Source organism: Aulonocara sp. 'chitande type north' Nkhata Bay, linkage group LG7, assembly GCF_057382095.1.
Source record: "Aulonocara sp. 'chitande type north' Nkhata Bay isolate Kocher_YH1m ecotype deep benthic linkage group LG7, A_spYH_male_GT1.1, whole genome shotgun sequence".
NCBI classification, from domain to species: Eukaryota; Metazoa; Chordata; class Actinopteri; order Cichliformes; family Cichlidae; genus Aulonocara; species Aulonocara sp. 'chitande type north' Nkhata Bay.
Window position 1 is genome coordinate 47,304,484 of NC_141350.1, and position 27,358 is coordinate 47,331,841.

Sequence of the window (27,358 nt, forward strand, 5' to 3'; positions counted from 1 at the left end):
AGAAATTTATCTGTGTCACTGAGCATTTGATCTTCAAGAAAAACATTACTTAGTGCTTGTTGGAGAAATCCTTGTTGACCAGCACAGCAGTAAGACATTTCTTGTAGTTGGTCATGAGGTTTTCACACATCTTAGGAGGGAATTTTCATTGTTCTTTACAGAAACTCTCTAAATCAGGGGTGTTAAATATGAGGCCCAAAATCGGCCCAGAAAAGATTTGCTGCCAAGTGGGCTGCCCCACGAAGAAAGTGTAAACGAGTGCATTTATTTTTTTCCTATTGATAGACCCCCACTCCCCAATGCCATCCATAATACACAAAGTACAAAGACATTTTCTGTGAATTAATGAAAACTTTATATTCTAAATTTATAATTAAAGGACAGTGAGCAATTACCTGCCAGAACCTTTTTTCTGTAATTATACACATTGATCATATCACTGGCCCACTTCTCATCAGCTGTATGCAGCCTATGATGTTTGACATCGAGTTTGACGTGTCTACTCTAAATCCTTGAGGTTTCGTGGCTTAGTAAGTTGAAGTTCCCTCCACAGACTTTCTACAGGACTAAATGCTGGCCACTGGCTAGCCCACTCTATGAAGTTATGTGCTTCTTCTTTAGCCACTCTTTTGTTGCCTTAGTGGTTTGTTTTGGGTTGGAAGCCCGATCCACGACCCGTTTTCAGTGTTCTGGTAGAAGTAAAGATGTTCTCATCCAAGACTGTGTTCTTTGGGCCTTTTGTCTTCCTCCAAACAAGCTGGGTCAAGCTGATGCCAAAGAGCTTGATTTTGGTTTCATCTGTCCACACCGCTGGTGAACTTAAGATGGACCTGTACTTGTGCCTTCTTAAGTATGGGATCTTGCAAGTGGTGCAAGATTTTAGTCCATTGAGGCATAGTATGTTACCAGTCGTGTTCTTGTGAAATGATCTGATCTGTTGATATTCTGTCTCCATTAAAATGAAACTAACATAAAAACGAGAGACTGTTCATTTCTTTGTAAGTGAGCAAACTTAAAAATTCAGCAGGGGGCCACTGATACTCTCTGTTATATTGATACTCCCTCCTAAATACTCTCTGTCCTGATTAAGACAAATGCTGGAAGCTGATCGGACAGCGGTTCATGACCAGTTAATAACCCAAATAATACTGCAAAAACAACCCAAGAGATTTTCAAGGCAAGAAATATTGGGATATAAAATGTATAAAAATGGCTCTAATTCCTGAACAGTTAATGCAATACTTTTATTAAACCCATTTGAATTAAAGCTGCAAGCCTCCACTTCAATCACATCTTGGCTGTTTGATTTAAAATCCACTTTAATAGTGTACAGAGGAAAAATTATTTCACTGTCCAAATGCTTATGGACTTTTCTACTATAAACGTTGCTAGAATTGAAAAAAAAAAACACTATCTTGTTATTTTGCTCTTTGTAAGGGGGAGGGGGGGATGTTCAGCAGTCGACCTCTCTGACCCATAATTCTGTCTTCTTTTTATTTTTAGAGCCAATAAACCTCACTGATCACCCAAACTAAATATCACTATTTGGGATCACTAAAAAGGTTAACAAGAACACAGTTAAAAAACAACAGCACTGCAAATGCCAGATGATGGATGCTTTTAAATTAACACGGTTATCTTGAATTCAAGTAATTTAACCGAAGGCTGAATTAATTAAGGATGGGCTCTTTATACACAAGTTAAGTTTCTATATTCAGATAAAGTTTAGACCCATGTTTCTGTTAACACTAGGGCTTAGTTTAACTCTGTTCACACCACAGGTTCACCCTTTATTAAAACATGGTGTCCTTTTTGTAACTATAAGTTATCTAAATGATCCCTGTGTTGTATATGAGGCAGGCATTTTCATATATTACTCCAGAATTCAGCAATCAGATATTTTGGGCTTTAATTGCTAACTGTTAGCATACTCACCTTTCTGGTACTGCAGCCAGAGCTGCTGCTGGGCCTTCTTGCTGGGGAAGTAAATGCTGCAGCTGAGCTCAGAGCCATACAGGGCTTCAGACACATAATGGCTGCCATATTGCTGAAGAAAAGCCAGCAGCTCGTCACGTGTGCTCTCTGTTGACAGTGTCTTCAGCACCTTAGAAAAGCCTAAAAAGCCAAGGACGAGATGAGTGAATTCTTGTCCAAATAGGTGAAAAGGATAGACTGGCCAGTCACAATATTAAAACTACCTGCCTAACATTGTATAGGTCCTTTTTGCGCAACCAAAGGAAGTCTGACCTGTCAAAGCATTAACTCTAAAAGGCCTTTAAAGGGGCTCTGAGGTACGACACACAAAGCAGATCCTTTAAGCCCTGTAAGCTGTGAGGTGCAAGGTTGGGTTTTTTTCAGCACAAACCACATATGCTTTTAAAGCTCATGGCATTGTTACCTATTATAGGAACTACACAGTTGCAGAGAAGGGGCTGCATGGATTGCAACAACGCCTGGTGAGTGCTGCATGTCAAAGTAACATCCACATAATTGCCAGACCCAGAACACTGGCCAGAGCATCATTCTACCTGCCTCAGCTTGCTTTCCTGCTGTAGTGCATCTTGCTGCCATCTGTTCCCCACGCAAACAACGTGGGCACACACACACACACACACACACACACACACACACACACACACACACACACACACTCCTCTGTCTACATGGACACCCCAGGCTACTGCCACTGCTCCATTGTTCAGTTCTAACACTCACATGTCCATTGTAGACACTTCAGCTGTAGACATTCTGAGCAGCCCGTGAGTATGCAGCCACACAAGCAGCAACCTTCACTGCAATGTGTTTTATGACACTTTTCTGTCATAGCCAGCATTAAGGTTTGCAGCAATTTGCGGACTCAGACCACACAGGATAGCCTTCACTCATCTCACATATTAATGAACCTTAGGCTGGTTCACTGGTTGTCCTTCCTTTAAACAATGCACGTGGGAAACACATGAGCCATGTTGTACATCCTCTGATCTGATGGTCTAGCTATCACAATTTAGTCCATGTCAACTTGCTCTGATTCTTACAATTGGCCATTTCTTTCCAAAAAATCTATGTTAAAACATTTTTTCTACTTGATGGCTAATATATCCCCCCATTTGACAGGTTCTATTAAAAATATAAAATATAATAAATATAAATATTTATTTCCAAATAACAACCTCAAAAGATATCTCAACTAATAGCTAGGTGATAGCATTGAAAACATGCTCTTATTCATCAGTTTCTTATATTCTGATGGCGGGTGATCAGAGTTTTATTATTCAGACACTGACCTGTAGCTAGGGTAATAGAGCTGAGTTTGACTTTGTACAGATTGCTGCGCACTCTCCACTGCTGAACCATAGGGTACCCAACAGCCTCGCTGAACTGGGCATCCCCTAAGGAAAAAAAATGTGAACAAACTGGTGAATTTAAGACAAAAAGATATCAAAAAGTTTACAGCTACAACAAATTTAAAACTAATTATAATTTTCAGAATTATGAAGACATACTGAAATTCAAAACAAATGAACAAATTAAATCTATCATTTCATTTGTACAGTTTATTGCACAACCATTGTTATCCATTACTGTCTTAACACCATTTATTATCCCAGCCCATATCCCAGCTGCTCCTGGATCAATGGTGATATATAGAGCAGCTTGAACTCCAATTGGATTGCTGACATTAGAAGTGGGAGCAATCTTGCCTTTCCCTGCAATTCAATTACCAAACTTTCACTTCAGTCTAGAACTAAATAGCCTCAAAAGTGAAGAGCAAGGGGGGAAAACAATAAACTGCTTACGGGAACCTTGATCCTGTGCCTTTGAAAGGCGTTTTACACCTGAGACATTCATGCACAGTGAAAAAGGGTAATTTTAGTTTGTGTGCATCTGTCCAATTGTTGTGAAAGCAGAACCCTCAGTGAAATATCTCAGGGGTCACTTTGGACCAAGTGCCAATTTAGCTAATGGAAGGATTAGGGAGCAGAGGTTCAAGACCAACATTTAAGTGAATCAGTCCCCCACAGAATAGGGTTGAAAATTAAATAAATACATAAATAAACAATATACACATTTTATAAACCCATATATTTAAATAGTGTTTATATATAGTTAGTGTGTTTTGGGGCATCTATATGTGTAATTTGCTCTGTATGTGCTCACATTTTAAGATATATAGGGGTATTGGCCTAGGGGTATAAAAGAGGATTTTGTGATCAAACCACACCTTCTTATATAATATTAGATGATCTTGTGCCCTGGATTTCACAAAACAGACGCAAATACAAAAGAATAATCTACATACTGAGATTTGTGGATTTGAATATTTCAATATAAATCTTTTGTATCTTCTTGATCCTGGGCCTTTCAAATAAGAAATTGTTGTGTGGGTGCTATATTTTTTTTTAACTTTCTCAAGCAACAGGCTAAAATGGGATAACAGAAAGCTATTCCTAGCAAAAAGTGCAATAAATCCAATGCCTTTAAAAGAAAAGAGAGACACGAGAAGAAAACATATTCCCAAACTTCCTCAAATGCTCTCACCTGTGAGTAGCTGCAAGTTGGGCAGGGGCTCTGACAAGACTCCTCGACACTGTTCCTCTACCGGTAAAGGAATAACCATGAGACCATCAGCAAGCTGAGGAAAGTCCTTAATAAAATTATTGTCCCTGAGAAAGAAAAAGAAAGACAGAAAGAAAGAAACTTTAAGTATCTAAAGGAATCTAAAGGTTATGTTTAACAGTCAAGGAAGCAGCTGAACCTCATGAAAACTGACTGCAGCTCAAAGCATCTGCAATCCTGGCATGTTCCAGTACCTTGTCCAGCTGCTAGTGTCCTATATCATTCAGCGATTGGGATTTGGGGATTTACTGTCTCGTGAGTTTCTTCCATGATAATATTTTATGTGCTTTTGGAAAAGGAGTTCTCTCCTCTCCTCCTCTATGCACAGGTAAAAATAAAGGTGTTCAGCTCATCGGTTCCTTATCTTAGATGTGATCAAAAAGTTCTGGGAACAGGGCCATAAAAATCAAAAACCCTTAAAGGATTTAAATTTGGCTTATCTCCAGTACAAGGTCATATTTTTTCTGCATGTCCAGACAGTTTCCAGTGCGCCTTTTATCTTTAGAGCTCTCCTGGGAAGCCCCTACATTGGAGGACATCAAGCACATTTTCCAGACACACAAGTAACAGAGGACACAGTGGGACTTCCACAGAGATTTTAAAAATACCAGCTGCACTGAAAATAGTCCAAAGACGATGAGCTTAAACAGGAGGGTGGCCAAATATAAATCAGGTAAGTTTTTGAATTTTTATGGACTTGTCCCCGTTAACTTTTTCATCTATTTTTTTGTGCACTGTACGTCATAGTGAAATGTTTAAACTATAAATGTAACAAGAATCTTTTTGCTTCTTTTTTTTTTTTTTTTAAATCTCAGTAATCTCTTTCACCTGTGAGTAGAGGAAATTCCTAGAAGGCCCTGCAAACAACAACAGAATGGGTGCAAAAGCAAAATATACGTGCAAATACAACATGTGAATGCATGACGCTTAGAGGCGCAGTAAAAGCCACAGTTGTGTCCACCACCTCGAGGGCAAAACAAAGAGCAGCAGGCGAAGGTAACAACATAAAAATCTTTTTCTCATTTTTGGTGAAGATGATAAGTACATGAAAAAAAATGATAATAACAACTGTCAATAGTACAGAAAGCCACTGAGGTCATAAATCATCTCCTTCTCCCTGCTGTTCGACACTTTAATAACGCCAGCTGGCGTTTAAAAATACCATTTAAAATGGCATTTATAAACACCATTCGATGTTTTAATATCACCAGCTGCCATGTATAAACGCCATTCTTGCCATTTGATATTACCGGCTGCTGTTAATAAACGCTGTTGCAAACAGCACTGGAGGACATACAAACACCTCTGTGCCAAGAGAGCAAACGTTAATAATATAATGCCAAAGCTGCTCGAAATTCGAGGCTAGCTAACATACGGTCCAAAGATGTGTCTGTCACGCTTTATCTTAAGGCCCAGACACAAAATTAATGTTTGGAATTGGTTTTTACTGGATGGCATTTTAAAATGTGACATGTTTCAAATAGTTTTGGCAAAGGAGGTTTAGTGTCTTACAGCAAGTTTCCTAGGCAGGTCTCTTTCGGTACAATTTTGCGTAGAGTCTGATAAAGTAACTCTAAGGTGTGACACAAATACTGAGGTTGAAAAAAAAAACCCACGTAGACATAAGTACCAAAGACATGAGACAAGATGATTTCTGATTTTATGGCACTGAAACTGAAAATTCTGCCTCCAGTTCAAGTTTATGTTGACTTAATTAACTAACTTCTACTACTGCATAGTGGTTGCTAAACTTTAGAAAAGTAGAGAGCCAGCCTACATCCAAATACCCCCATCAGAAAACCTCTTGCTTTCTGTGGGGTTTGCAGTGCAAGACTGCCTACTGGCAATATTATTATTTGAAGAGCATAAAATGTGGAACTGCAAGGAGAATTAGATGAATTATGACCTTAAACAGTGACGTTTGTGGGTCGGAGGTTAGAAGATAAAGAACCACACACTATTCTATAGGGACAGGCAACAAAAAACATCCATAAATGCACACATTTTCAAAAACCTTTTTCCATTTTCATTGATCTGCTGATCTGCACCTCTATGATATTTTTCAATGGAAAAAAAAATACTTGGGAAAAAATATCATTAAGCCTACATGTAGAGATATAAAACAGAAAATGCTGTGATGCATTTCTTTCAGTAGCTAGGCCATTGTGGTAGAACTGGAGGAGCCTTGGTTCATTTACTGTCAAAAAGATGGGTTGTCTTACTGCATCCTGAAAGCATGGAAGGCTGCAGCAACTTATTTCCTATAATCCACTTTTATAGGACCAAAACTCAGAGCTCAGACCTTGTGTGATAGAAACCCTAGGGCTTGGCTTGATTATTCTTGATATAAATTTTTTATCTTGCTTCTCTCTTTCTGTCCTACTCCTTTCTTTGTCTAATCACAAAGCCTGTTAGATGCAATCACTGCGAAAATGGAGGGGTGGAAGGAACAACTCAAGGGCAGAAAATGAGAACAAAGAGAGACAGAAGAGGTGTAAAGACTAACATAGTTTATTCTCAGAGAAAACATATCGATTGCTAAACTATATCAGTCAGTTTCATCCAGTGGCTCATGGGACCTAAGGTAAAGATCATGTATACCTTTTTGGATTTTCAAGCCCAGATTTGCGCTGCTCACTATATCCATTCAGATGGTTCAATGTACAGATGACCAAAACAAACAAACAAAAAAAGGTGGGATCAAGACTTTTAATGGACACCTGGATGGATATAAAAAGTTAAATGTTCTTAAACTTTCTTTTTCAAATTCCTTCCTTGAGGGAAAGACAAAAGGAACAGATGTCATACCAACCTCAAAGGTAGATTCTGGCATCTGCACAGGTAAGTAGGTGAGAAAGCAAATTCAGAACTGACAAAATGTCAGACTTCAATTTACCTGGTTTTAGCTTGACTGCAGTTTCTCGGACTGTGTTTATGTGTGTCTGTGTGTACGTGGCAGGAAAGAAACTTGAAACATTTATTCTGCTGACAGCTCATTACAAGAAGAGACATTTATTTGCAACGCTACAACCCAAACAAACCAGGGTGGTTAACAAGATGAGCCAGTTGCTTGTCATTCTAGAAGGATCATCTTCATCTTGCACAAATGGCTCCACTCATGGCACCACTGCTATGGCGAACTTATCTTACTTAAGACTGAAAAATTACATCTTATAAACTGACAGGCAGCTTATGCAACGAGCAACAGACCTAGCGACAAACGTGTGGATGCTAATGTGCGCGCCAGCTCACTGATGTTGCTTCCTGAGACTAAAATGAGATAAAGTCGAGATTAACGCTAATTGTTTCCTACACCTGTGCTTCTTTTTGTTGTTGCTGCGTCTGAACTTAAAATGCTTTCAGAAAAAGTCTACAGAGGACTGTAATAAAGCATCGACTATAACGGGCCTTAAACAACACAATGATTTCACTAATAAAGACTTTTTTTCACTGAGGACATTTTGACTTGCCACGCTTAGAAAAGCACAGGTGGAAATGAGTGACTGCTGATTTGCATTCAGCTGCTCTGGTTCAGAAGCTTGTTACAGTGTGTACAGACTCACCTGCCACTCTGTCAGTCTGTCATGGCTAACTGGGAAATTGGAACAGAACAGAGCTATCATTAATGCTATTTTTAACACACGTGCTGTCTGCTGCAAAGAAAAGTAATGAAAATAATAAAAATAATAAATGTTTCCTCGTCAGATTTCTAATAACATTACTGACATTCAAAATGTCAGCTACTCGGAAATAAAATACTAGACTGAATGTAGTCCATCTGATTACAAGAGCTCAGATTTCTTTTGTTTTTTCAGTAGAGGAACTTTAGAACTCACTAAAGTGAACTTAACATTACAAAGTACTTTGACTGACGCGCAAGTAAAATCTCCATATGTAAAATATGCCTGCTTGTTCAGGATTTTTAGCCAACTAAAGTTACATGACTCACATGCAGCTTTACTACTGCAAGCAACCCACCGCACACCAGACTACATATGTGAGTACGGGCTTGCTGAGGAAATGCTGGCAAAGTTGTATATTTACTCATGTTTCATTCAATACCCATGTGTCTTCATTAAGGGCAGTGGACACTAGACTCCCTTTTGGCCAACCAGGCCTTCTATCCTGCTTGAGTCTACAAATGGAAAATGCTTCCCATTTGAATGAGAATCTCCAAATTACAAGCGTATGAAATGAGTAAATAATTAAAATATATGGTCGAATAACATCTTTTTAAGACCATATATCTATCTACGAGACACTTTACATACAGATGTCCTTATTTATTTATTAATAGTAGAATCAGTGTCAACATTTAATAGTCCAACAGGATAAGTGGCTACAGCTAATTAATAGAGGGATAGCTGTTTTTCTTTTTGTGTCTTTGAATGTTCATCTTTCACCTAATTTCAGATGGCTGTGTCTATTTGTGCTTTCCCACATATGTTTGAGTGGGTATATTTATTTTGACTTTGTGACTGTGTAACTGATATTGAGTGGTACTTACGGAGAGATTGTTCAGGATAATTGGCTCTTGTGCAGTTTAGAATAGAAACCTCATTCCCACATCTAAACACTGATCAGCAAAGTTCAACCGCATTCACTTCATCTTAACTACAATGAGATTTGCCAACAATTCATTACCTCAGATTAAAGAATCGTATCAACAAGAATATACTTTAGGTTAACGATGCTTTTTAAAGCTGCAATTATTGGGAAAATCACATCAGTCCCTTCTTGTTCATTTTTGCTTTTTATGTTGAAGCACACCAGTATTGTACATGGGAGCTTTTGGTTGAATTGGAGGCTTACTCCAATGATTTCAAGTGCCCACTTTGACACTCAGAACTCCATTCTTATAATCAGCCAACCGGCTGCCCGCCAGTCATAAACCCACCATATGCTCCCATACGGTCCTTCTAAAGATGACTCAACCTGCCTTTGAAACAGCTTCCCTAACAATGACAGGACCTAACTGTTTCAGCAAATTGTAAACCTTGCAGGATGGTCTATTCCACTCATTTAGAAGCTGCTTTTCTGGACTGACGCAAGCACTAACAAAGACACCCTAATTCCCAGAGGAAATGAGTATTGAATATATATACAAATCCTTGGTGCTGAGCTCACAAAGGCTATAGCCTGATTATCAGTGTCTGTTCTAGCTCAGCTGCTAATTGAGCATGTGTAACCATTTTGGGTCAAAGCTGAAAGAGCACTTTAAAAATGCGTTTACAGGGCACACTCTGAATGGCCACTTCAAATCTTGCAAATCTTGCTTTCACCATTCCGAATAAACAAATGAAATCAATACACTAAAACTGATTTAGCAGGCATGTAAAACGGCATCATAAGCGAAGTCACATAAAGGCTTATCAAAGCATTTGAGATTTTTAGTATAAAAAAGACAAAAACATATTAAATGCCAGCTGCATTAAAAATGCTTGAAGATTTGATGAAAAAATGTTACACTTGCAGTGATAAGAGTGATAAGAGCAATTCCTGTGCATGTAAAAAGGAGTCTGGTATGGTATTTATTAACTATGGGATAGTTTATAAAAAATAAAAAAATAGTAAAAATAGCTAGAAAAAATACATTGCTGAGGTAAAGGCAAAAATATTTCCACATCCAAAGTTTAATATCAGTCTATTACTATTTAATAGTCAAGTTCCACTTATACTGTCCTGTGTAACGATCCAGCACTAAACCTCATCCTGCCACACTTTAATGACCACTTACAGAGAAACACTGGAGTAGAAAAAGTGCTACATACTCTGTTTATGCATTTGTGAACGTCAAATAGTCTGAGCTCTGTACTGTAATAATCAATAAACACAGATGAAAAACTATTAGGAAAAGGAGGAAAAAACACAATAATAATTTTTGCCACTAGAGGATGCTCTGTCTCTGTGTGAAAGCAAGAGACAGATATCTAGTGGTATGACCCAATGTACATAGTTTAAGTATTTATGTGTTTTTGTCCCTGCACATTATTGAGTAGTCTGCAGGAGACTTTATTCTAATGTGCTGAACATTAACAAAAAAAAAAAAAGTATAAACAGCTTCTTCAGCAGTCGTTTTCAGCAGTAATAACCAGTTGTACGCATTATCGTCACATTACACAAAACACTGCCATATGTGAAAGTACAGGTATTTGTAAGTATGTAAGATTCACAAAAATGCAGGATTTGAGGGGTCACAGTGCTGGTTCTGATCTTCTGGACTGCAGTTCAGAACTAAAAAAAAGTAAAAAATGAGAAAAGAAGAGTTCGACCTGAGAAAGGGTTGACGAGTCGTGACAGGGCAGTGATGGTCAATTTACCACAGAGAAGGAAGAGATGTTAGAGCAGGGGGGTTGGTAGAATTGCAGGCTAACAACAGTCTTTTGATCTCTATGTAAGCAGCTACTGGGTGCCAGCACAGTTCAGATAGGGGGAGGGTTGTGTTGGAGGATTTATGGAAGCTAGGGACAAGTAGGGCTGCAGTATACTGGGTAAGCTGAAAGGGTGTCAAAGTGGATGAAAGAACACCAGGAAGGAAAAAGGAAAATACCTTTACCTGACGTATAGCAGGAAAGAGTGATTTATTTGCTTGACAAAAGGAACATTTTAATTTTCATATTAAAAAAATCCAACAAAAAACAAAACGCAAACACAAGAAGCAAGATGCACGTCACCAGGTCTTGTGTCTGAGTCTGATATTTACTGGAAGTAGAAGAAAATTAATAAAACCAACCAAAGAAAAGACTTGCACTGGTTTTTCTAAGACAACTCTCTACATGAACATCATCTCTTGTTGCTAGTGTTTTGATAGTGTTTAAGATACACAGTTGGGTCAATAGGCTTTTTGGACAATAACAAAGCTTCTGTATTTTATACATAGTCTCCCATTTTCAGAAGTTTAAAAGTAATTGGACAATTGACTGATAAAACGTTTCATGGCCAGATGAAGCCTCTTCATTCATTATTGCACGGGAAATTAAGCAGATAAAATCTTGAATCAATTCTAAGTCTTGAACTTGCATCTTGTAGCTTTTCAATGGAACTTTCAATGTAAGGTCCATAGAGATGTCAAGGCAAATAAAAGAGGTGATCATTAGGCTGAAAACCCCAAATAAACCTATCAGTGAGATTGAAAAAACTTTAGGCATGTATGGCTGCCCAATGGAATGGGTCATTACTGTTTATTAATGATGTGGCTACTCAAAGAAATTGCAGGGTAAATTTGGAAGTGCACATGGCTGTGTACTCTGCTCCCATTCAGCCAAATGCAAAACTGATCGGGCACTGCTTCACAGTGTAAATGGATAAAGACCCAAAGCACACTGCGAAAGCAACTCAAGAGTTTCTCAAGCAAAGAAATGGGGTATTCTTCAACAGCCAAGTCAGTCACCTGCTCTCAAGTCAAGTCAATTTTATTTATATAGCACATTTTGAAACAAGAAGAAGTTGACCCAAAGTGCCTTCCAAACCATTAGAGCATGCTTTTCAGTTACTGAAGACAAAATTGAATCCAGAAAGACAGAAATAAAATTCACTAAAGGCCTAGGAGAAGAAGAAGAAGAAGCACAATATTTGGTGATGTCCAGCTGTTTTAGATTTCAGGCGGTCATTTAGTTGATGAAGAATTAAAAACAATCTTTATGTTTAAAATGATGGTAGTTTGTTCAATTAATGTTGAACACGTAAAAATGTATAAAACACCTGAACCCTAAAACAATTAACAATGAATGCTTTTGATAAAAATCTAAAATTTATTTACTGTGGCCTGACAGAAAGATGGTCCTGGACATCATGTGCTTACGTGGCTTCACTCTGAGTATATTAGGTTAACTGGTGAGTCTAAATTGGCCGTAGGAATGAATGCGAGCATGAATGGTTATGTCTTTATTTGTGTTAGCCCTGTGTTAGACTGACAGTCTGTCCAGACTGTATGCTGCGTTTGGGATCGGGTCGAGTTCCCCGGTGACCTAAATTAGTTTGAGCAGAAGAAAATGGCTGGATGCATAGATAGTTGGATGGACTTCATACACAACTTCACATCTAGTTTTTGTGGTGGTATAAAGATGCAAAATTACCAAAAAATGTAATTTTTCAAAACCTTATGGACCTAATTGCACAACATGCAACTGCCACTGGACAATACAAGTTGTGCTCATGTGGCATGGTCTCGCAATTTCTCTCACCATTCTCAGTGTTTTTGTTGTAAATAAAGAGAGTCTGAAAACAACTGACAGAAAATATGACATCCAGCATAACACAGCATGCTTGTAATTTCTATGGCTGCCATGCTGTTTGGATTTATCCATAAATGGGATAATTACCTAGTGCCTGAAAGAGGAGTGTGAAACGAATGGCATTCCAAACAAAAGAAGAAGCCTCTTGTTCGAAACAATTGTCTCTGCCACAAAATACACTTTAGTATGACAATATGCAAAAAAGTCAACTGTACAACAAGACTGAAAACAGCAGCTAGCCTCTTCAGTGTCGATCCAAAGTCATTATATATCACCATGCAGAGGTTTTGTAGCATGGGGCAGACACCCCACGCTGCTGTTCATTTGATTTAATAGAATAGCCTACCTTTACTGTGGATAGAGTAATCCATGTAACTTACTGCAAGATAGTTTTTAGCCACTCTTTTAATAATATAGAAAAGATGGAGGATGTTTCATTCATTGCTAAATGAACATAGCTGAATTATGCCAGTACATCATATAACTTCTGAATTAAAATTTTTATGTATCCTCTCACAGTATCAATCGACCTTTCTCTTTTCCAACCTGTTCCCTACCACTGCTTTGAAAACGCCGTCACATTTGCCCTTGAGAACCATATCCGCCAATTTGTTGAAATGCACAATCAAAGATTTATGAAAGCTGGGTATGTAGACAATCCAATTGCATGTAATATGCTTAACAGCTGTAATATCTGTTATTTGAATAAACACTTGCTGCGAGTGGGCCAGACAGATGAGTCATAACAAAGATAAAGCACCCAGCGTCACTAAGGGCACAGGCCCCGGATGAAAAATTAAACAGTTATTAAGGGGCAATATCAAAAAAGGCCAATTTGTAGTGTAATAAAACAATCAGAGATGTTTATCTTGAGAGTTGTGTAACAATCTCTTATTACATCTGCAGCCACAGCTCAGTTGATAAATGATTCCACTGAGGGGAGGAGATGTGGTGACTTGTCATGGCCAATATTGATTAAGCTGGGGAGTTGATGCTGTGAATGAAGCAGCCTTGAAGTAGAGTGGAGTTTGTGTGAGTGTACGTGAGTGATTGTATGTATTTGTTTGTGTAGGTAATTACGTATATGCAGCCACATGCTGAGGCTGGTGACAACAAAAAGTGTTACCAGTGAGTCCAAAATGGCACCAGTCAGTGTTTTTTGTCACTCTCGCTTCCCTTCAGTCACACACAGCAGCAAGCACAGTTATATGTAGGCACGACACATAACCGCTCATCCTCCCTTTCATTCCCCTGAGTCGTGTATACAACTGAAATACAATGTGAGTGCACATAGATTTTTTTTTCTTTTTGTACCTTGATATCTCTGTTGGCCTGCTTTAGGAAATTGTAGAACTGAACTCTGGTGGCCAGGATCATTACCATAGAGATGAAACTCGGCAATGCAGAGTGAGGGGGCATACAGGCCAGTTAAGTGTGGAACTGATTAGAGCCACCACAGCTTTTCTAATTTTATATTACTTGCACTTTCTCACTTGCTACAAACCTCCCCCATTTGTGTCTATCCATTGTAGCAAACATCTGCCTCTCTATCTCCCTTACTCTTTCAGTCTCCTTTTTTTTCTTTTCACTTTTACTCCAACATGGACACCGCAGTTTTACAAGGAAGCCAAACCAGCAATTAAAAATTCTGTTCCTGACAGACTTTCATGTCATCACCCTGAATGCAGAAAAACACTTCTGAGCATTTGATTAGAGGACAAGAGACTACAACAGGAGGTTATCTTTTCTTACTTGGCACAGCAATCAAGCAACAGAGCAGTTTGGCTATTTTCTTTTTTGACACGCTAACAAGAAAAAAGACACAACAAATTCTTTATTTTCTGTCCTTTTGATAAAGACAGCGAAATAATCTGACTAGCTCTTAAAACTTTACATGACCCTGGGACTTTGAGCTGAAAAACAGGGAGTCTTAGTTCAATAAAACAAGCTCTGAAACTCACTTAAAAGACCTTGAGGCACACGTATTCACTTCTATAGGTTATTTAAGCACCAAAACTAAACTCGACATGATTTTTTTCTACCAAAAGAAGGTCAGCTTTTATAAACATCTGCTTCATTTTCTTCTGTTCTGGTACATAAAAATACACAGATGGCAAGTCTCATCACAATTTTTCCACAATCTCATCATCTCGTACTTTATTAACAGTAATGGGGCAAGACAGCAAGGCGGTTTTTGCATTCTTTTGTTGTTCAGTGTAATTACAAAGCAAGATGACTGACATCAAGACCTGATTAAAAGCTATTATATTATCTGCTATTCTGTCATTCATATGTTTGTGATTGATATAACTAACTGAAGTGAACCATTTTTTTGTAGTAGGCATCTTGAAAGCTAGGCTCTGGAAATCACATCACAGGAGTGGTAATTAACTCCTTTATAGTTCAGCCTCGCAGGGGTGAGTATGGGTGAATACTCAATGAAGTAAATTTCATATAGATGAATAAAAGTGGCCCTGTGGGTAGGTAAAAGAGGGAACCTGGATGTGTCACCTCAAGGATCACAGACTGGTTTTTGGGACGTGAAATGTCACCTCACTAGCAGGGAAGCAACCTGAGCTAGTGCAAGAGGTGGAGCTCTACTGAGATGGGCTAGATTCTTTTTCTGTAATGGCCGAGGAGGAGAATTGCTGGTATGGGGATACTCACAAGCCCCCTGCTGAGTGCTGTTTTCCCCAGAGAGCAATTTGTACAAATTCGAGTTGTTGTCTGTGAATATGTGATAAATAGCAGTTCAGAATACCCAGCTTTTGGGGAGTCTTCGGATGGGGTCATGGAAGGAATTCTGGCTGGGGAACCATAGTTCTCTTGGGAGGCTTGCATACTCATGTAGTTATGGATAAGGACACCTGGAGAAGGGTAATTGGCAGGAACAGCCTACTTGATGTAAACCATTGTGGTGTTATGTTCCTGGACTTCTGTGCTAGGTATGTATGATTGACTTTGTTGTTGTATTATATGATCTAATGCCATGTCTTGAACATTTGGTTGAAAATAGCAAAAAAGCTGTCAGGCAATATGATTATAAGGTCATCGATGCCTCTCATAGCACCAATCTGAGGACCTGTTGGTGGACACCAGTGGTGAGGTAAGCTGTCAGGCTGAAGAAGGAAGCTTCCCAGGCTTGGTTGGCCCAGGGGTCTCCTGCAGCAGATGGACATCGGAGAGCCAAAAAGGTTGTGGTTTTGAAAAACTCAGGAGTGGGAGAGGGCCATGGAGGAGGATTTTTGGCAGCATTTAAAGATATTTTGGCAAGCTGTACAGTGACTTAGCATGGGGAAGCTGGGCATGGCTCAACGTGTTGGTTGGGGAGCAGAACCGCTGACATAGATATTGTGGGACCTAGGAAAGAGCACTTTGAGGAACTCCCAAACCCAGCCAAAAAATCCCTATGTGAAGTAAGGCCGAGCCTGAAGATGCTGGGAAAACTCACGAGTTACACAGGTCCCTAAGGTAGTTGAGAAGCGACCCCATAGTAAAGCACCAGGCATAGACGATTTGGCCCAGAGATGTTATAGGCTCTGACATTGTGGGGCTGCCTTGGTTAACACACTTCTTAACTGTTTCATGGAGGTCTGGTACAGTGTCTGTGAAGTGGAGGTCTGGAGCAGTGGGAGTACAGGGTTCTGAGCCATCAGTGTAATCAAAAATCAAGCATGTTTTCAGTGAGTGTTGGACTCCATCTGTGGATCATCAGAAGAAATGCAGGTGTTTTCCCTGACTGACATGATGAAGGGACAGTTGAGTCGAAAGACAAAGCTTTCAAGTTACCAGCCCATTTACATCCCAACCCTTATCATGAAATCTGGGTAATGACCATAGGGTGATGTGGATTTTCGGAATTGCTGCTCCTACATGCTGAGAGGAACCTGCTAAGGTAGTTTGGGTTAGAATGTCTAGGGGGTGTCCTTGGATGTTATTTGGGCATGGACAACTGAGTTAAGACTATGGCAAAGACCTGGAATCTGTTGGTGAGATTATTTATCTGATCTGGCTTTGAAAAAACCTGGAGGAACTGAAAAGTGTAGTTGGGGAGAAGAAGTCCTGGAATACCCTGGTTAGTCTGCTGCAACCACAACCTGACAGATAAGCGGATTGATGGACAGATTGATGGTTAGATGGCAAGATGGGTAAAATTGGAAAAAAAAAGAAGCTTGAAACTGGTATCTATTTATGAGTTGATATTAATAAATAATTTATGACTAGAATGTTTACAGCACCAGCCTGCAGTCAGAATGATGGAGAGAAAGGAGAGTTAAAAAAGATAGCCTTGTAGAGGGGGCATTAAGTTACACACAGTTCACTACTATTACAGTATTTTATTATTCAATCATAAAAACATTTCCCCACCAATTTCTGCGTAGCCCATCTATAGCCATAGAAGGAGAACAAATGTCAAGGGCTATGTTTTGCTTCATTGAGCACATGCAGCGCTATTGCATGCACACTGAAATATGATTAATTTCCACGCTTTAGTTAATGCACGGTCATGTTATACAGGTGTACAGTTATACATCGTATACAGAAAGAATCAGCATAGCATCTTTTGATGCATGGCCATGATGAAACCCTGACGATGTTTGGCCTGATCTACTGCACTGACATATTATTGTTCTGTCTATGCGTAGATGAATAAATGATGTGTTTTAAATGTACAGGGTGGGCCATTTATATGGATACACCGTAATAACATGGAAATGGTTGGTGATATTAAAGTCCTGTTTGTGGCACATTCTTGAGAAAAACACTTCAGCTGTTGATGCAGTGACTTACTTACTAGCAAAGCAGTGGTTTGCTTACATTTATGTATTAAAAAATTATATTTGACATATATTTATATATAGAAAAGAATATGTTTTAGAACCTTGGAAAATACTTAACTGAATTTTTCATTTTCAATTATTGTACAAGTAATTTAGATGTGCACAAATTATTCTTTGATCATGGAGTCAGTATGGCATAACCCACAAATTTCCTGAAGCAGGAACTAGAACAGAGAAAAAATGACTAACAATAAAAGGGATCTGAATGCTTTTGAGCGATTATGGATATATCGTGTTATTATTATTATATTGTATTCTTATTATTATACTTTTATTAAGAGGACCTAACAAAAACACGATGACATGAGCTTATGAAGGAAAAGAGGACTATAAGTCCTATGTTGTTTTAGGGGGTCTACCAGAATATATGTATATATTTTTTAAACACATACTTTAGGTTAAAATAAAGCAGCACCTCTTTTTATCCTCTGGCTTTAAGGGACACCTGCCAAAAGTCCAGTCTTATTCTGAATATAGCCTTCTATGAGCTGTCAGATAAAAAAACCCTGGTGTTCAACCCTACATGTTTGAATGTGAATTGGACCCAGAACAAAGAGAGTCTTTATTCATCTGCCAAAACAAGAGTCCAGGTAAAGGCTAAAGCCTTGATGGGTGTATGTTTTAGTGCTAGGCATCTGCCTGCCAGCTAAATTATGTTAATTCCATCTTACCTTATTTTGTGAACCTTGACAGAGAGGTAATAAATGGGCAAGGTAAGAACATTCTAGGGTATTTGCTTTCACCGTAAATGGTCACCCTGAGTCCCAGTCTAGATGTTTTTTCATTTTTTTCATTTTTACAAACAAAGAAGCTCATCAGTTTCAGACGATCTTATAGACTCTAAAAGTTTTGATCATTCCCAACGTCAAACCTGTGGGCATGATGTTCAAAGCTTAAGGGAATGTTAGTTAACTGTGTGAAATGTTAACACAAAAGTAATTCCAGTGATTGTGGAGACATAAAAGAGTAATCCAACAGGATTTTAGTTTCTCTGATGCCGGGAGTACATAAAGACTGCTCTTGTCACAACATTTGATGTACTTTACTCATGGCCTAGATACTGAAAGTTGGCAGAAGCTTCAGATGTGTGCCAAACTATACTATATACCACTAGAAAAGTGTTATGAAATTGTGTTACTCAGTGACGTAGATTTCTAAAAGGGGTGAAAATCTAAAAAGTTGAAAATGTAGTGCTTCCTCTGTGAGACATTAACTTTAAGTGTTGACTATGTGATTTGGAACTTTTCAGATATTTCACAAAGATTAAAAAAAAGAAGAAGAAAAAGAGGCCAGACTGTTTGTACATGTACATTGTGGATAAACCTCTGGTCTTTATGGGGGAAACTGATGTGAGACTGGCTTATTAAAAAAAAACTGCTGCTGGCTGTGCTTTAACCGCCTTGAAATCAGTTATCATCTGCACTTTGTGTGGAAACAGAGCTAACCTTAGCAAATAACTCTGATTTATCATTGTAACAAACACGTCCTCTTCTTAACTACCTTGGCCAACATGTGTGATGTACGAATCTTATAAAAAGTCTTTTGGCATATCAGCAAGGAGAGCTTTTGGTTAAAATCACCATGTCTAAATTAATAAACATCCAAGTTGAACAACTGCAGGCTCCACCAGCACTCAGTTTAGCATCAATGAGAAATTATTTGGTTGAATGATTATACAAAGTATACCAGCTGTTTTGTTAATACACCACCTAAATGTAACACTTAAAAACCTCCTGTAGATATTAACAGTTAACCACATCACATCGCGCTGAAGCCTTTGAATTAAACTGTGATTCTTTTTTTCATACACTATATTGCCAAAAGCTCCCATGATGATACTACAGTCATACTGTTGTATAGAATATGATGCATTACAGTAAATTAAACAACAGAGGTGGGACCAAGTCATTGTTTTGCAAGTCTCAAGTAAGTCTCAAGTCTTTATCCTCAAGTCTCAAGTCAAGTCTCAAGTAATGTCAGGCAAGTCAGAGTCGAGTCTCAAGTCACTGGTGTAAAAGTCCGAGTCAAGTCACAAGTCTGAAACTTTGAATTTCAAGTCCTTTCGAGTCTTTAAAAAAAAAAACAACGAAAAAATAATGTTGCAGTTATATGCTAAATGTAAATATTAGACCATGTAATTTTAAATCTGTGTTTTTCTCAACACATGACAAAATAGTGAACTTAGAAAATATACACAAATTGTGAAATTGCACCTCTTTAAAATGCAGCTCAATTAAACTTAGCTCCAAGAATAATTTTCACCGACAGTTCTGAGATAAGCTGCATGTTATTCTTGGATGCGGTTGTAGGACCAGCTTTAAAATCGCATGACAAAAATATACACATTAAAAAAAACTGTATCACCAACGTAGCCTGGACAACATTTGCTAGTTAGATGAAGTCAGCTATCTCATCTTAGCATATTTATATGCATATTTATAATTATACGCTTCTTGGAGTGAGTGCACACACTCATGAAGTTTAGTAACTTCAGGTCACTGCAACAAGCCCAGGTACAGTTTACCGACGGATGGGTGCAGGACCTTGAACTGCACCGTGTAGAACGAAAGACCATCGTACGTATCATAAGTTTACCAGTCTCACAAATCGTCTTCATAAATACACATTCGTTAACCGTTTATTAATAGGACCTTTGAGCTCAACGGTAGTTAATTAGTAGTGGAAATAATTTCTGGTAGCATCACAGAAATGTAGCAGTGACAATAATATTGTATGCTGTAATCGTACTGGGCAATTAGTGATACAAAAAACCTGTTTTATCCTGTGAATAAAAGTATATGTTTTTGTCAATGTACCATAATAACAGAAGCGAAACGCAATATTGTGTCAGGACAATTCACTATTTATGCACAATAAATAAAGGAGCATAGCGCGACAATTTCTGTTCAGCGCCAGACTTGCTTGTAACCTATATCACCAATTATGTTATGAAAATGACGTATTAACTACTAAAAAACACTGACCTTCGTGTAAATGCTTGGAGCAGACTAACCTGTGAGCTGGAGTGTTCTGGGATGTTATATTTGATCTTTGAATGGCTGCAATCCAGGCCATCCGTCGCATCTTTGTTACTTTGGAAACATGGCTCGAACAATTTCTCTTCAACGACGTAATCCGATAACAACCGATCTCTTTACCCGTCGGCTTCCCGTGGCTGTCATGCGACCGGCTATTGCAGTTAATAATACAACGGCTTCTTGACATTTTTGTGTTTCTTTTTATCGCTGTGTGACTGATTTTAATTGAAAGCCTGCGTGCGCTAGTACCGCTTGCCACGAGTTCCCAGAATCCTTTGCGGTTCTACCCGTGAATGACGTCACATTTTCAATCTCTATATAATATGCATGTTAGATTTTATATTTGGGGTAAAATATCAAGTCTTTTCAAGTAAACCGGTTCAAGTCCCAAGTCATTGGTGTAAAAGTCCAAGTCAAGTCACAAGTCTTAGAACATTTTTTCAAGTCAAGTCTAAAGTCATAAAATTAATGACTCGAGTCTGACTCGAGTCCAAGTCATGTGACTCGAGTCCACACCTCTGTTAAACAATCTAAAGAAGCATTTAAAGTGCAGCAGTATAATTGATCCATATAATACTGATTGTGAGCATTTTTTGGCAGAATAATTGCCTTTACTTTTGATACTTTATGCACACTTTGCCAGTAACACAGTTTTATGTGTAGTGTGGTGTTTCCATGGTGGTTTATTACTTTTGCTAAAGCAATGCTTCTTTAAAAATGTCTCTACCTCTGTTGTAATTGTCAGCTAATAGTAAATAATAATTTTAATGCTAACTATAGAAGTAATAATATTTTACAATCCTGAGCTGGGGATAGGATCGGGAAGTTGAAATATCCTGGAGGAGTACAGCAAGCTGCAGAAGGCTGTCAACACATATATAAAAACAAAAGACAAGCATGACATAATTGGTATTCTTTAATCTGGTCCAATTAATCTCATCTGTTTTTCTTTTTTGCCATGTCTACCTTTCTGTATAAATTGCTGCACATCAGAGCCACACCTTGCAAAATGAGTGCTCCATGTACTTCTACTCTCCCACATGATTTGTCTACATCTGTATGAGATGTTTGACTACTTTATTACATCATGCACAAAGCAGCATTTGGTGCACTACCCCCACCCCCTGCCCCAGCATTTCTCTCGCAGTTACTCTTTCCTAGTGTTTCGCTAAGTTTTGATTGGCTTTACTGTTTTGATTAAACTTTTTTTTTTCTAAACACATATTGCTCCCTTTACCAACACCCCCCCCCCCCCCCCTCTCCCCCCATCCCTGCTTTCTGCAGCCAAACAGCAGGTAGTCGGATACAAGCCTCTCTAACATTAGTTGATATTAGGCTAGGGTCTATTAGGTCCTGCCTCGCCATGTGAGTTACTGCACAGAGAGTGAGTGCCTTGGGAACAATCACACTCACAAACACCGGCGCACTGACTCACACAAGCAAACACATGCCCACACAAAGTTAAATCCAAACCCACACAAATGTTTGAGCACTGCACACAAAGCCCTCGCAATCTCCCAGACAATGCTCACCTTATGTGCACTCAGTCATAAAGATGGAGGAATCACTGAGGCTTTAAGAACCTCCTCTTACCCTTACGCTTCCTCTTTTGCTAAACTCGGTCTGCTAAGGTGCCATGGTGTAAATAAGACTCAAACTTTCCAGAAAATCAACTGGAGCAATGTGAGGAAAAAATATCCCTTTTTGGTCATTCTTGCTTTTTCATTTTCATTTTCATTTTTTAAGTTTAATATCCAAATTATTGAATAAAATTAAATGACTAAATACTTATGTATCCTGTATACTTTCAAAAATGATACCCATCAATTTGCAGAATTAAAAGAAATAATGAATTGCATATGCTTTATGGCTATGTACAAGCTAAAGCAACATGGCTGTTTAATGTAGAGATAAAACCACATTTATAGCAGACGGGTATTAAAATAATAAAAACAGGACTTGAGCAAACAGATTGTGGAAGCTAACGGAGATGAAAATATTTAATAAAATGAGTTCACAAGAAAGAGCCTAATATTTACAACAAATAACCTAACCTTTTAAATCCCATTCACATTGAATATCGAAACAGCAGTCTGTGTGCATTAGTGTATGACATATAAACACAGGGCTTTGTCTCGACACTTTAATGTAATCAAGTATTTTGTGAGGCTGCTGTTGTACAATTGCGTTGGGTTGTATTTTTTTCATGTAAAAATAAAAGGCTGTTTTCAGCTTTTTTCACAGCTTGCTTGAGATCCTAGAAGAGGCCTTTGAATGTTGCCAAACTGTACTGACTGCATTTACACCTGGCTGCGATCCAACCACCTCCAGACATCACATACATTTCAGTTTCTATTGCCATACACTTTATCTGCAATTTACAATGCATTAGCAAACAACCACAATGCATTTGGGTCTAAATGGAGTCTTCATACTCCCAAAACTGTTAAATCCCACACTTCCCATTTATGCACCTAAATGGGATATTTGGAAAAGTCTATACTTGCCTTGCAAACATCCACGTTTCAAATGGCATGACACCAGTTTGTAATGGATTAGGTAATGGCTTTCTATAATAAATGCATAGACTGTGATTGCAAATAACACAGATAGCACTGATGGCGTTGTAAGAAGATATCTCAGCTAGAGAAAACTCCACACAAATACATACAAAATAATATAGAGCTTTTTTGAAATTTTAAGTGACACAACAACTATGACCTTCATGAATAAAAATAGTAGAAAGACTAATACAATACACCATACTGTCCTACATCTCAGTGTCGCAAGCTGTGGTAGCATTTATTTGTTTTCTCATGAGCCAGACACATTAAATTGGTATGAAATCTGTCGAAACAACCAAATGTTTGAATACAACAAAGATGCCAACCGATCTAGTAAGTAAAAATAATTATGCATGGAGATATATGACTATCTGAATATTTAAGTAAATAAACATAAGTACTTTAACGCCAGGATGTCACACACACACATAACTCTGTATGAGTTCACAATTCTGCCACGCACACCCACACACATATGTGCACAGGCAATAGTAAAGAGATAAACACTATGCTGAGAATTTAAGAAAGAAGGAGCAGGCACATATTTTGGAAGAGAATTAGGAAGCATCCCATCAACCTTGAGCAGCTTAACCCTTCACCTCAGCAGTCTGTCTCAGTGTCTCATGGCTACTCATTATATGGGAAGAAACTGCCTTGTAATGTTTGTTGACTCAACCCCCCAGTAGACGCTACCCTGTGTGCACAAAGGAGATAATTACTGAAAATTACTGAGGAACATGGAAATGTAGTTGTGTTTATGCCTGAGAGCTTTGTGGGCTCCTGGATTCACAAATTATTCATGTTGTGGTATCGTCTTCGCCTGAGAGGTGAGCAGTGATGACGACTTCTAGCAGAGTACCTATCAAAAGTGGTTTTGCCTGTTTCTTCTTTTCGGTATCTTTTCCCTTTTTTGCAAAAAACCCCGTTATGCATCAACGTGACAAGAGTGACAGCATCACCTTAACAAATTCTCACTCTGCCAACTATTAAGGAAAAAACACGCGACCAATATGATATGCTTAAATGAAATGCTAAAATCAGTTAACTAGAGTCAGTTAACAGGTCTATAGAGAGCTGTGGGGTCAGGTTCCTGTGTTAATGCACTCTCAATCACCTATGATCATGTGGCAGTTCATGAAAAAAGGTGTTTTTTGAGGCAAGAAAAGGAGTGTAAACTTTGAAATGCCAGGAGGATAATCTGCCGCTGCTCATTACATGGTGTTGTGAAAACAGTAGTGTGGATATTCTTCTTTGGATCAGATTTGAATCTGTTTTGTATTCTGTATCATTTCTAAAAAAAATAGCATGCCTGCTTTAGAGGTTCAAAGTTGTGAGGCTGTGAGGCTCACCCTATCCCATTTGCTCTTTTAATGTATGATTCGAGTTGTTAATTGGTACTTAGTGATTGCAGTGGTGTATCAATGTATATATGTACGAGTCTGGCTCTCTCCTATTTGGATGCTGCCTGCTGCTTTCTTATTCTAAATTTACAGGACTAGGGTGTGCGTGTGTGTTCATACATTCACATTTACCCTTCATGCAGTCCTGTATCATAAAATGAGGCAAACTCAATTTTAAATGAACAACAACACATGACATATTATACTTAGTACACCCCATCATTTTAATAGCTTGTATAACGGCTTCTAACCTGAAACAATCTGAAGGTTCTTTATCAGTGTCTCACATCGTTAAGGAGGAATTTTACCCCTCTTGTCTTTACAAAAGAAGCTTTGTAGGCATTCACTGAGGTCTGGATTTAGACTTGGTTCTTTTCTTCTTCAGCCATTCTGTTGTAGACCTGCTTTTATCCTCGGGTTCATTGTCCTAGAATACTTTGGTATTTACTTTAAGGTGCCCAAGTCCAGTAGCTGCAAAGCAAGCCTAACTCATCACTCAACCAACATGCTTAACAGTGAGGATGAGGTGTGTAGGTTCTTAGTTATCCAGGTCATGTTAGTCTTCTGTGCTTAAAAAAAAAGGCAACTGGACTTCTTCAAGTTTACCTCTCATCCAAGAGGTTGGAGGTGAATGAAAGGTGGAGAGTCCCAGGTATTTAACCCCTAGTGGGGTTTGCTCCCTGTGGACGTGACCCTGAGTGTTGTTGACCTACTACTGATCTTGTGAGTCATCACATGATCCTCAAGAGCATGAGCCTCGTCCTTTTGGTGGAGGTGTCAGCTGAGTCTTGGCTTTTCAATGTTGGGCCATGTGTTTGTGGAGTGGAGTGTTTTCAGTAAACGTGGTCCTCTGCATCATGGCCAAACATCACTGATTTGATCTTGTCTAGCCAAAGGACATCGCTCCTAAGCTTTGCTGCCATGTTCTTTTTAGAGAGAAGGGCTTTTTGCTGGCATCCCCACTAAAAGAGTCATACTTGTTCATGCTTTTTTTGTAAATGTACTGTCATGAACTTTAACATTTAACATGTTTACTGAGGCTCATATAGCCTGAGTAGTTTGGGTGCAGCATTAGAATTAGTTTTTCTGAGCGTTACACGGTCTGACCTTGGGGTAAATTTGCCGGGACATTAACTTGTGGGAAGACTGGCAACAGTTTTAAGTGTCTTCCAGTTCTGAAAAATCTCTCTCACTACAGCGTGATGGACTTCAACATTTTTTAAATGGAAAATTATCTTATATGACTTCCCAGACGAGTTAAATTTTCCACAGTTTTCTGCCTTTTGTTTTAGGTTTTGTTAACTAAATAATGATACGCTGTAATAGGCCATGCTTTGTAATTCATCTGAGATTGTATTTACCTAGCACCTGCTTAGGACTAGATTACACTTAAGTCCTGATATGTAAGCCATTAGAATCAAAAGTGAGTGTACTTTCTTTGCACCATGGCTCTACAGTCATCTTTTCAGGCATGGGCTTGACACTGATGTACCAATTAGTGGCAGGATGTCATTATGGTGCATGTAAGTGCACAATTAAGTAAATAGAAAGGATGCAATCTTAGGATAAGTTTTGGCCTTTAGCCTGCATTCATTGTCAGGTTCCTGGATGAAACTGTAAAAAATATAATCAATCTTTTTGGGCCAGATTTCTTTTCCACAACGTTTTATACTTTCACATCCACATTTACGCATGTAATGAATGAATGCTTGAATGACATCGTAATATTGTGTTACAGTTCTGTAATTTACAGCAATATGCAAAAATCACTCCCCGGGCTTACCTCAACATCCTGTGAAAAAGCAAAGTGTGATCAATATAATACCAAATGTATGCAAAACAGTCGTAAATCACGGATTATATTTCATACTGAAAAAAATACCTGTGAAGCTGTGAATCAATTTATACAATTCATCTCAATCATCTAATATTTCACTTTGAGGTGCTGGTGCATAGGAATGGGGTTTTGTGTGTGTGTGTGCGTGTGTGAGAGAGAAACCCAGTAGACTGTGGAGGTGAGAAAAATAAGGGCTGTGGAATAAGTCTTGCATCTGCATATCAAAGAAGGTGTGGAGGGAAGTGTAGAAAATGATGAGAATAAGAACTGTAGTATGTTTCTACAAATGCATAGAGTGTGAAGTAGGTTCTTATGGGAGCAAAATCATTACGAAGACAAAGCTAATGTTCTTTTGACAAATGACAGTGGATTTGATAAGCACAGTAAGTACCACAGTAAGATAACATGGCATAATACACATGTTTAATTAATGACACTGCAAGGCAAGTACCAACCTACTGTGAGCTGAGCCTTTCTGGTTAGACTTACCCCGGCTCAACTTTCCATCGTTAACAGAAATAAACTAAAACAAAGATGAAAGTTTAGTGGGGTCGATGAATACAAAATACATTCTGGTTAAACAAAAATTTTCCCCACAGAATTTGACACTGATTTAAATAATGGATACACAGAGTAACACCTTTCTTTTTTGTTTCCTCTAGTCTCTCTTCAAAACGTACTGAACCATGTACTGTCGGTCTATTTAAATGCTTTTCGTGTTTCGTTTCAGACATACTCTGCACCTAGAGACGTGTGCGTTCTTTATCCAAACAGGCACATCAGCCTGGAAGTGCACTTTGCCTGTCATCTGCATGTAATCAGCCAAG

At 38.5% G+C, this 27,358-nt stretch overlaps 1 protein-coding gene across 1 annotated transcript in view; it reads right to left on the reverse strand.

The window, feature by feature from the left end:
* The window catches only part of astn2 (astrotactin 2), a 290,807-nt gene that overhangs the window by 76,360 nt on the left and 187,089 nt on the right, over positions 1-27,358 (reverse strand). The window contains exons 14-16 of the mRNA XM_086300869.1: positions 4,540-4,664; positions 3,285-3,389; positions 1,936-2,115 (exon numbers count right to left, since the gene is read on the reverse strand). Of these exons, the coding sequence (XP_086156995.1) occupies positions 1,936-2,115; positions 3,285-3,389; positions 4,540-4,664 (410 nt within the window). The remainder of the gene's footprint in view (positions 1-1,935; positions 2,116-3,284; positions 3,390-4,539; positions 4,665-27,358) is intronic.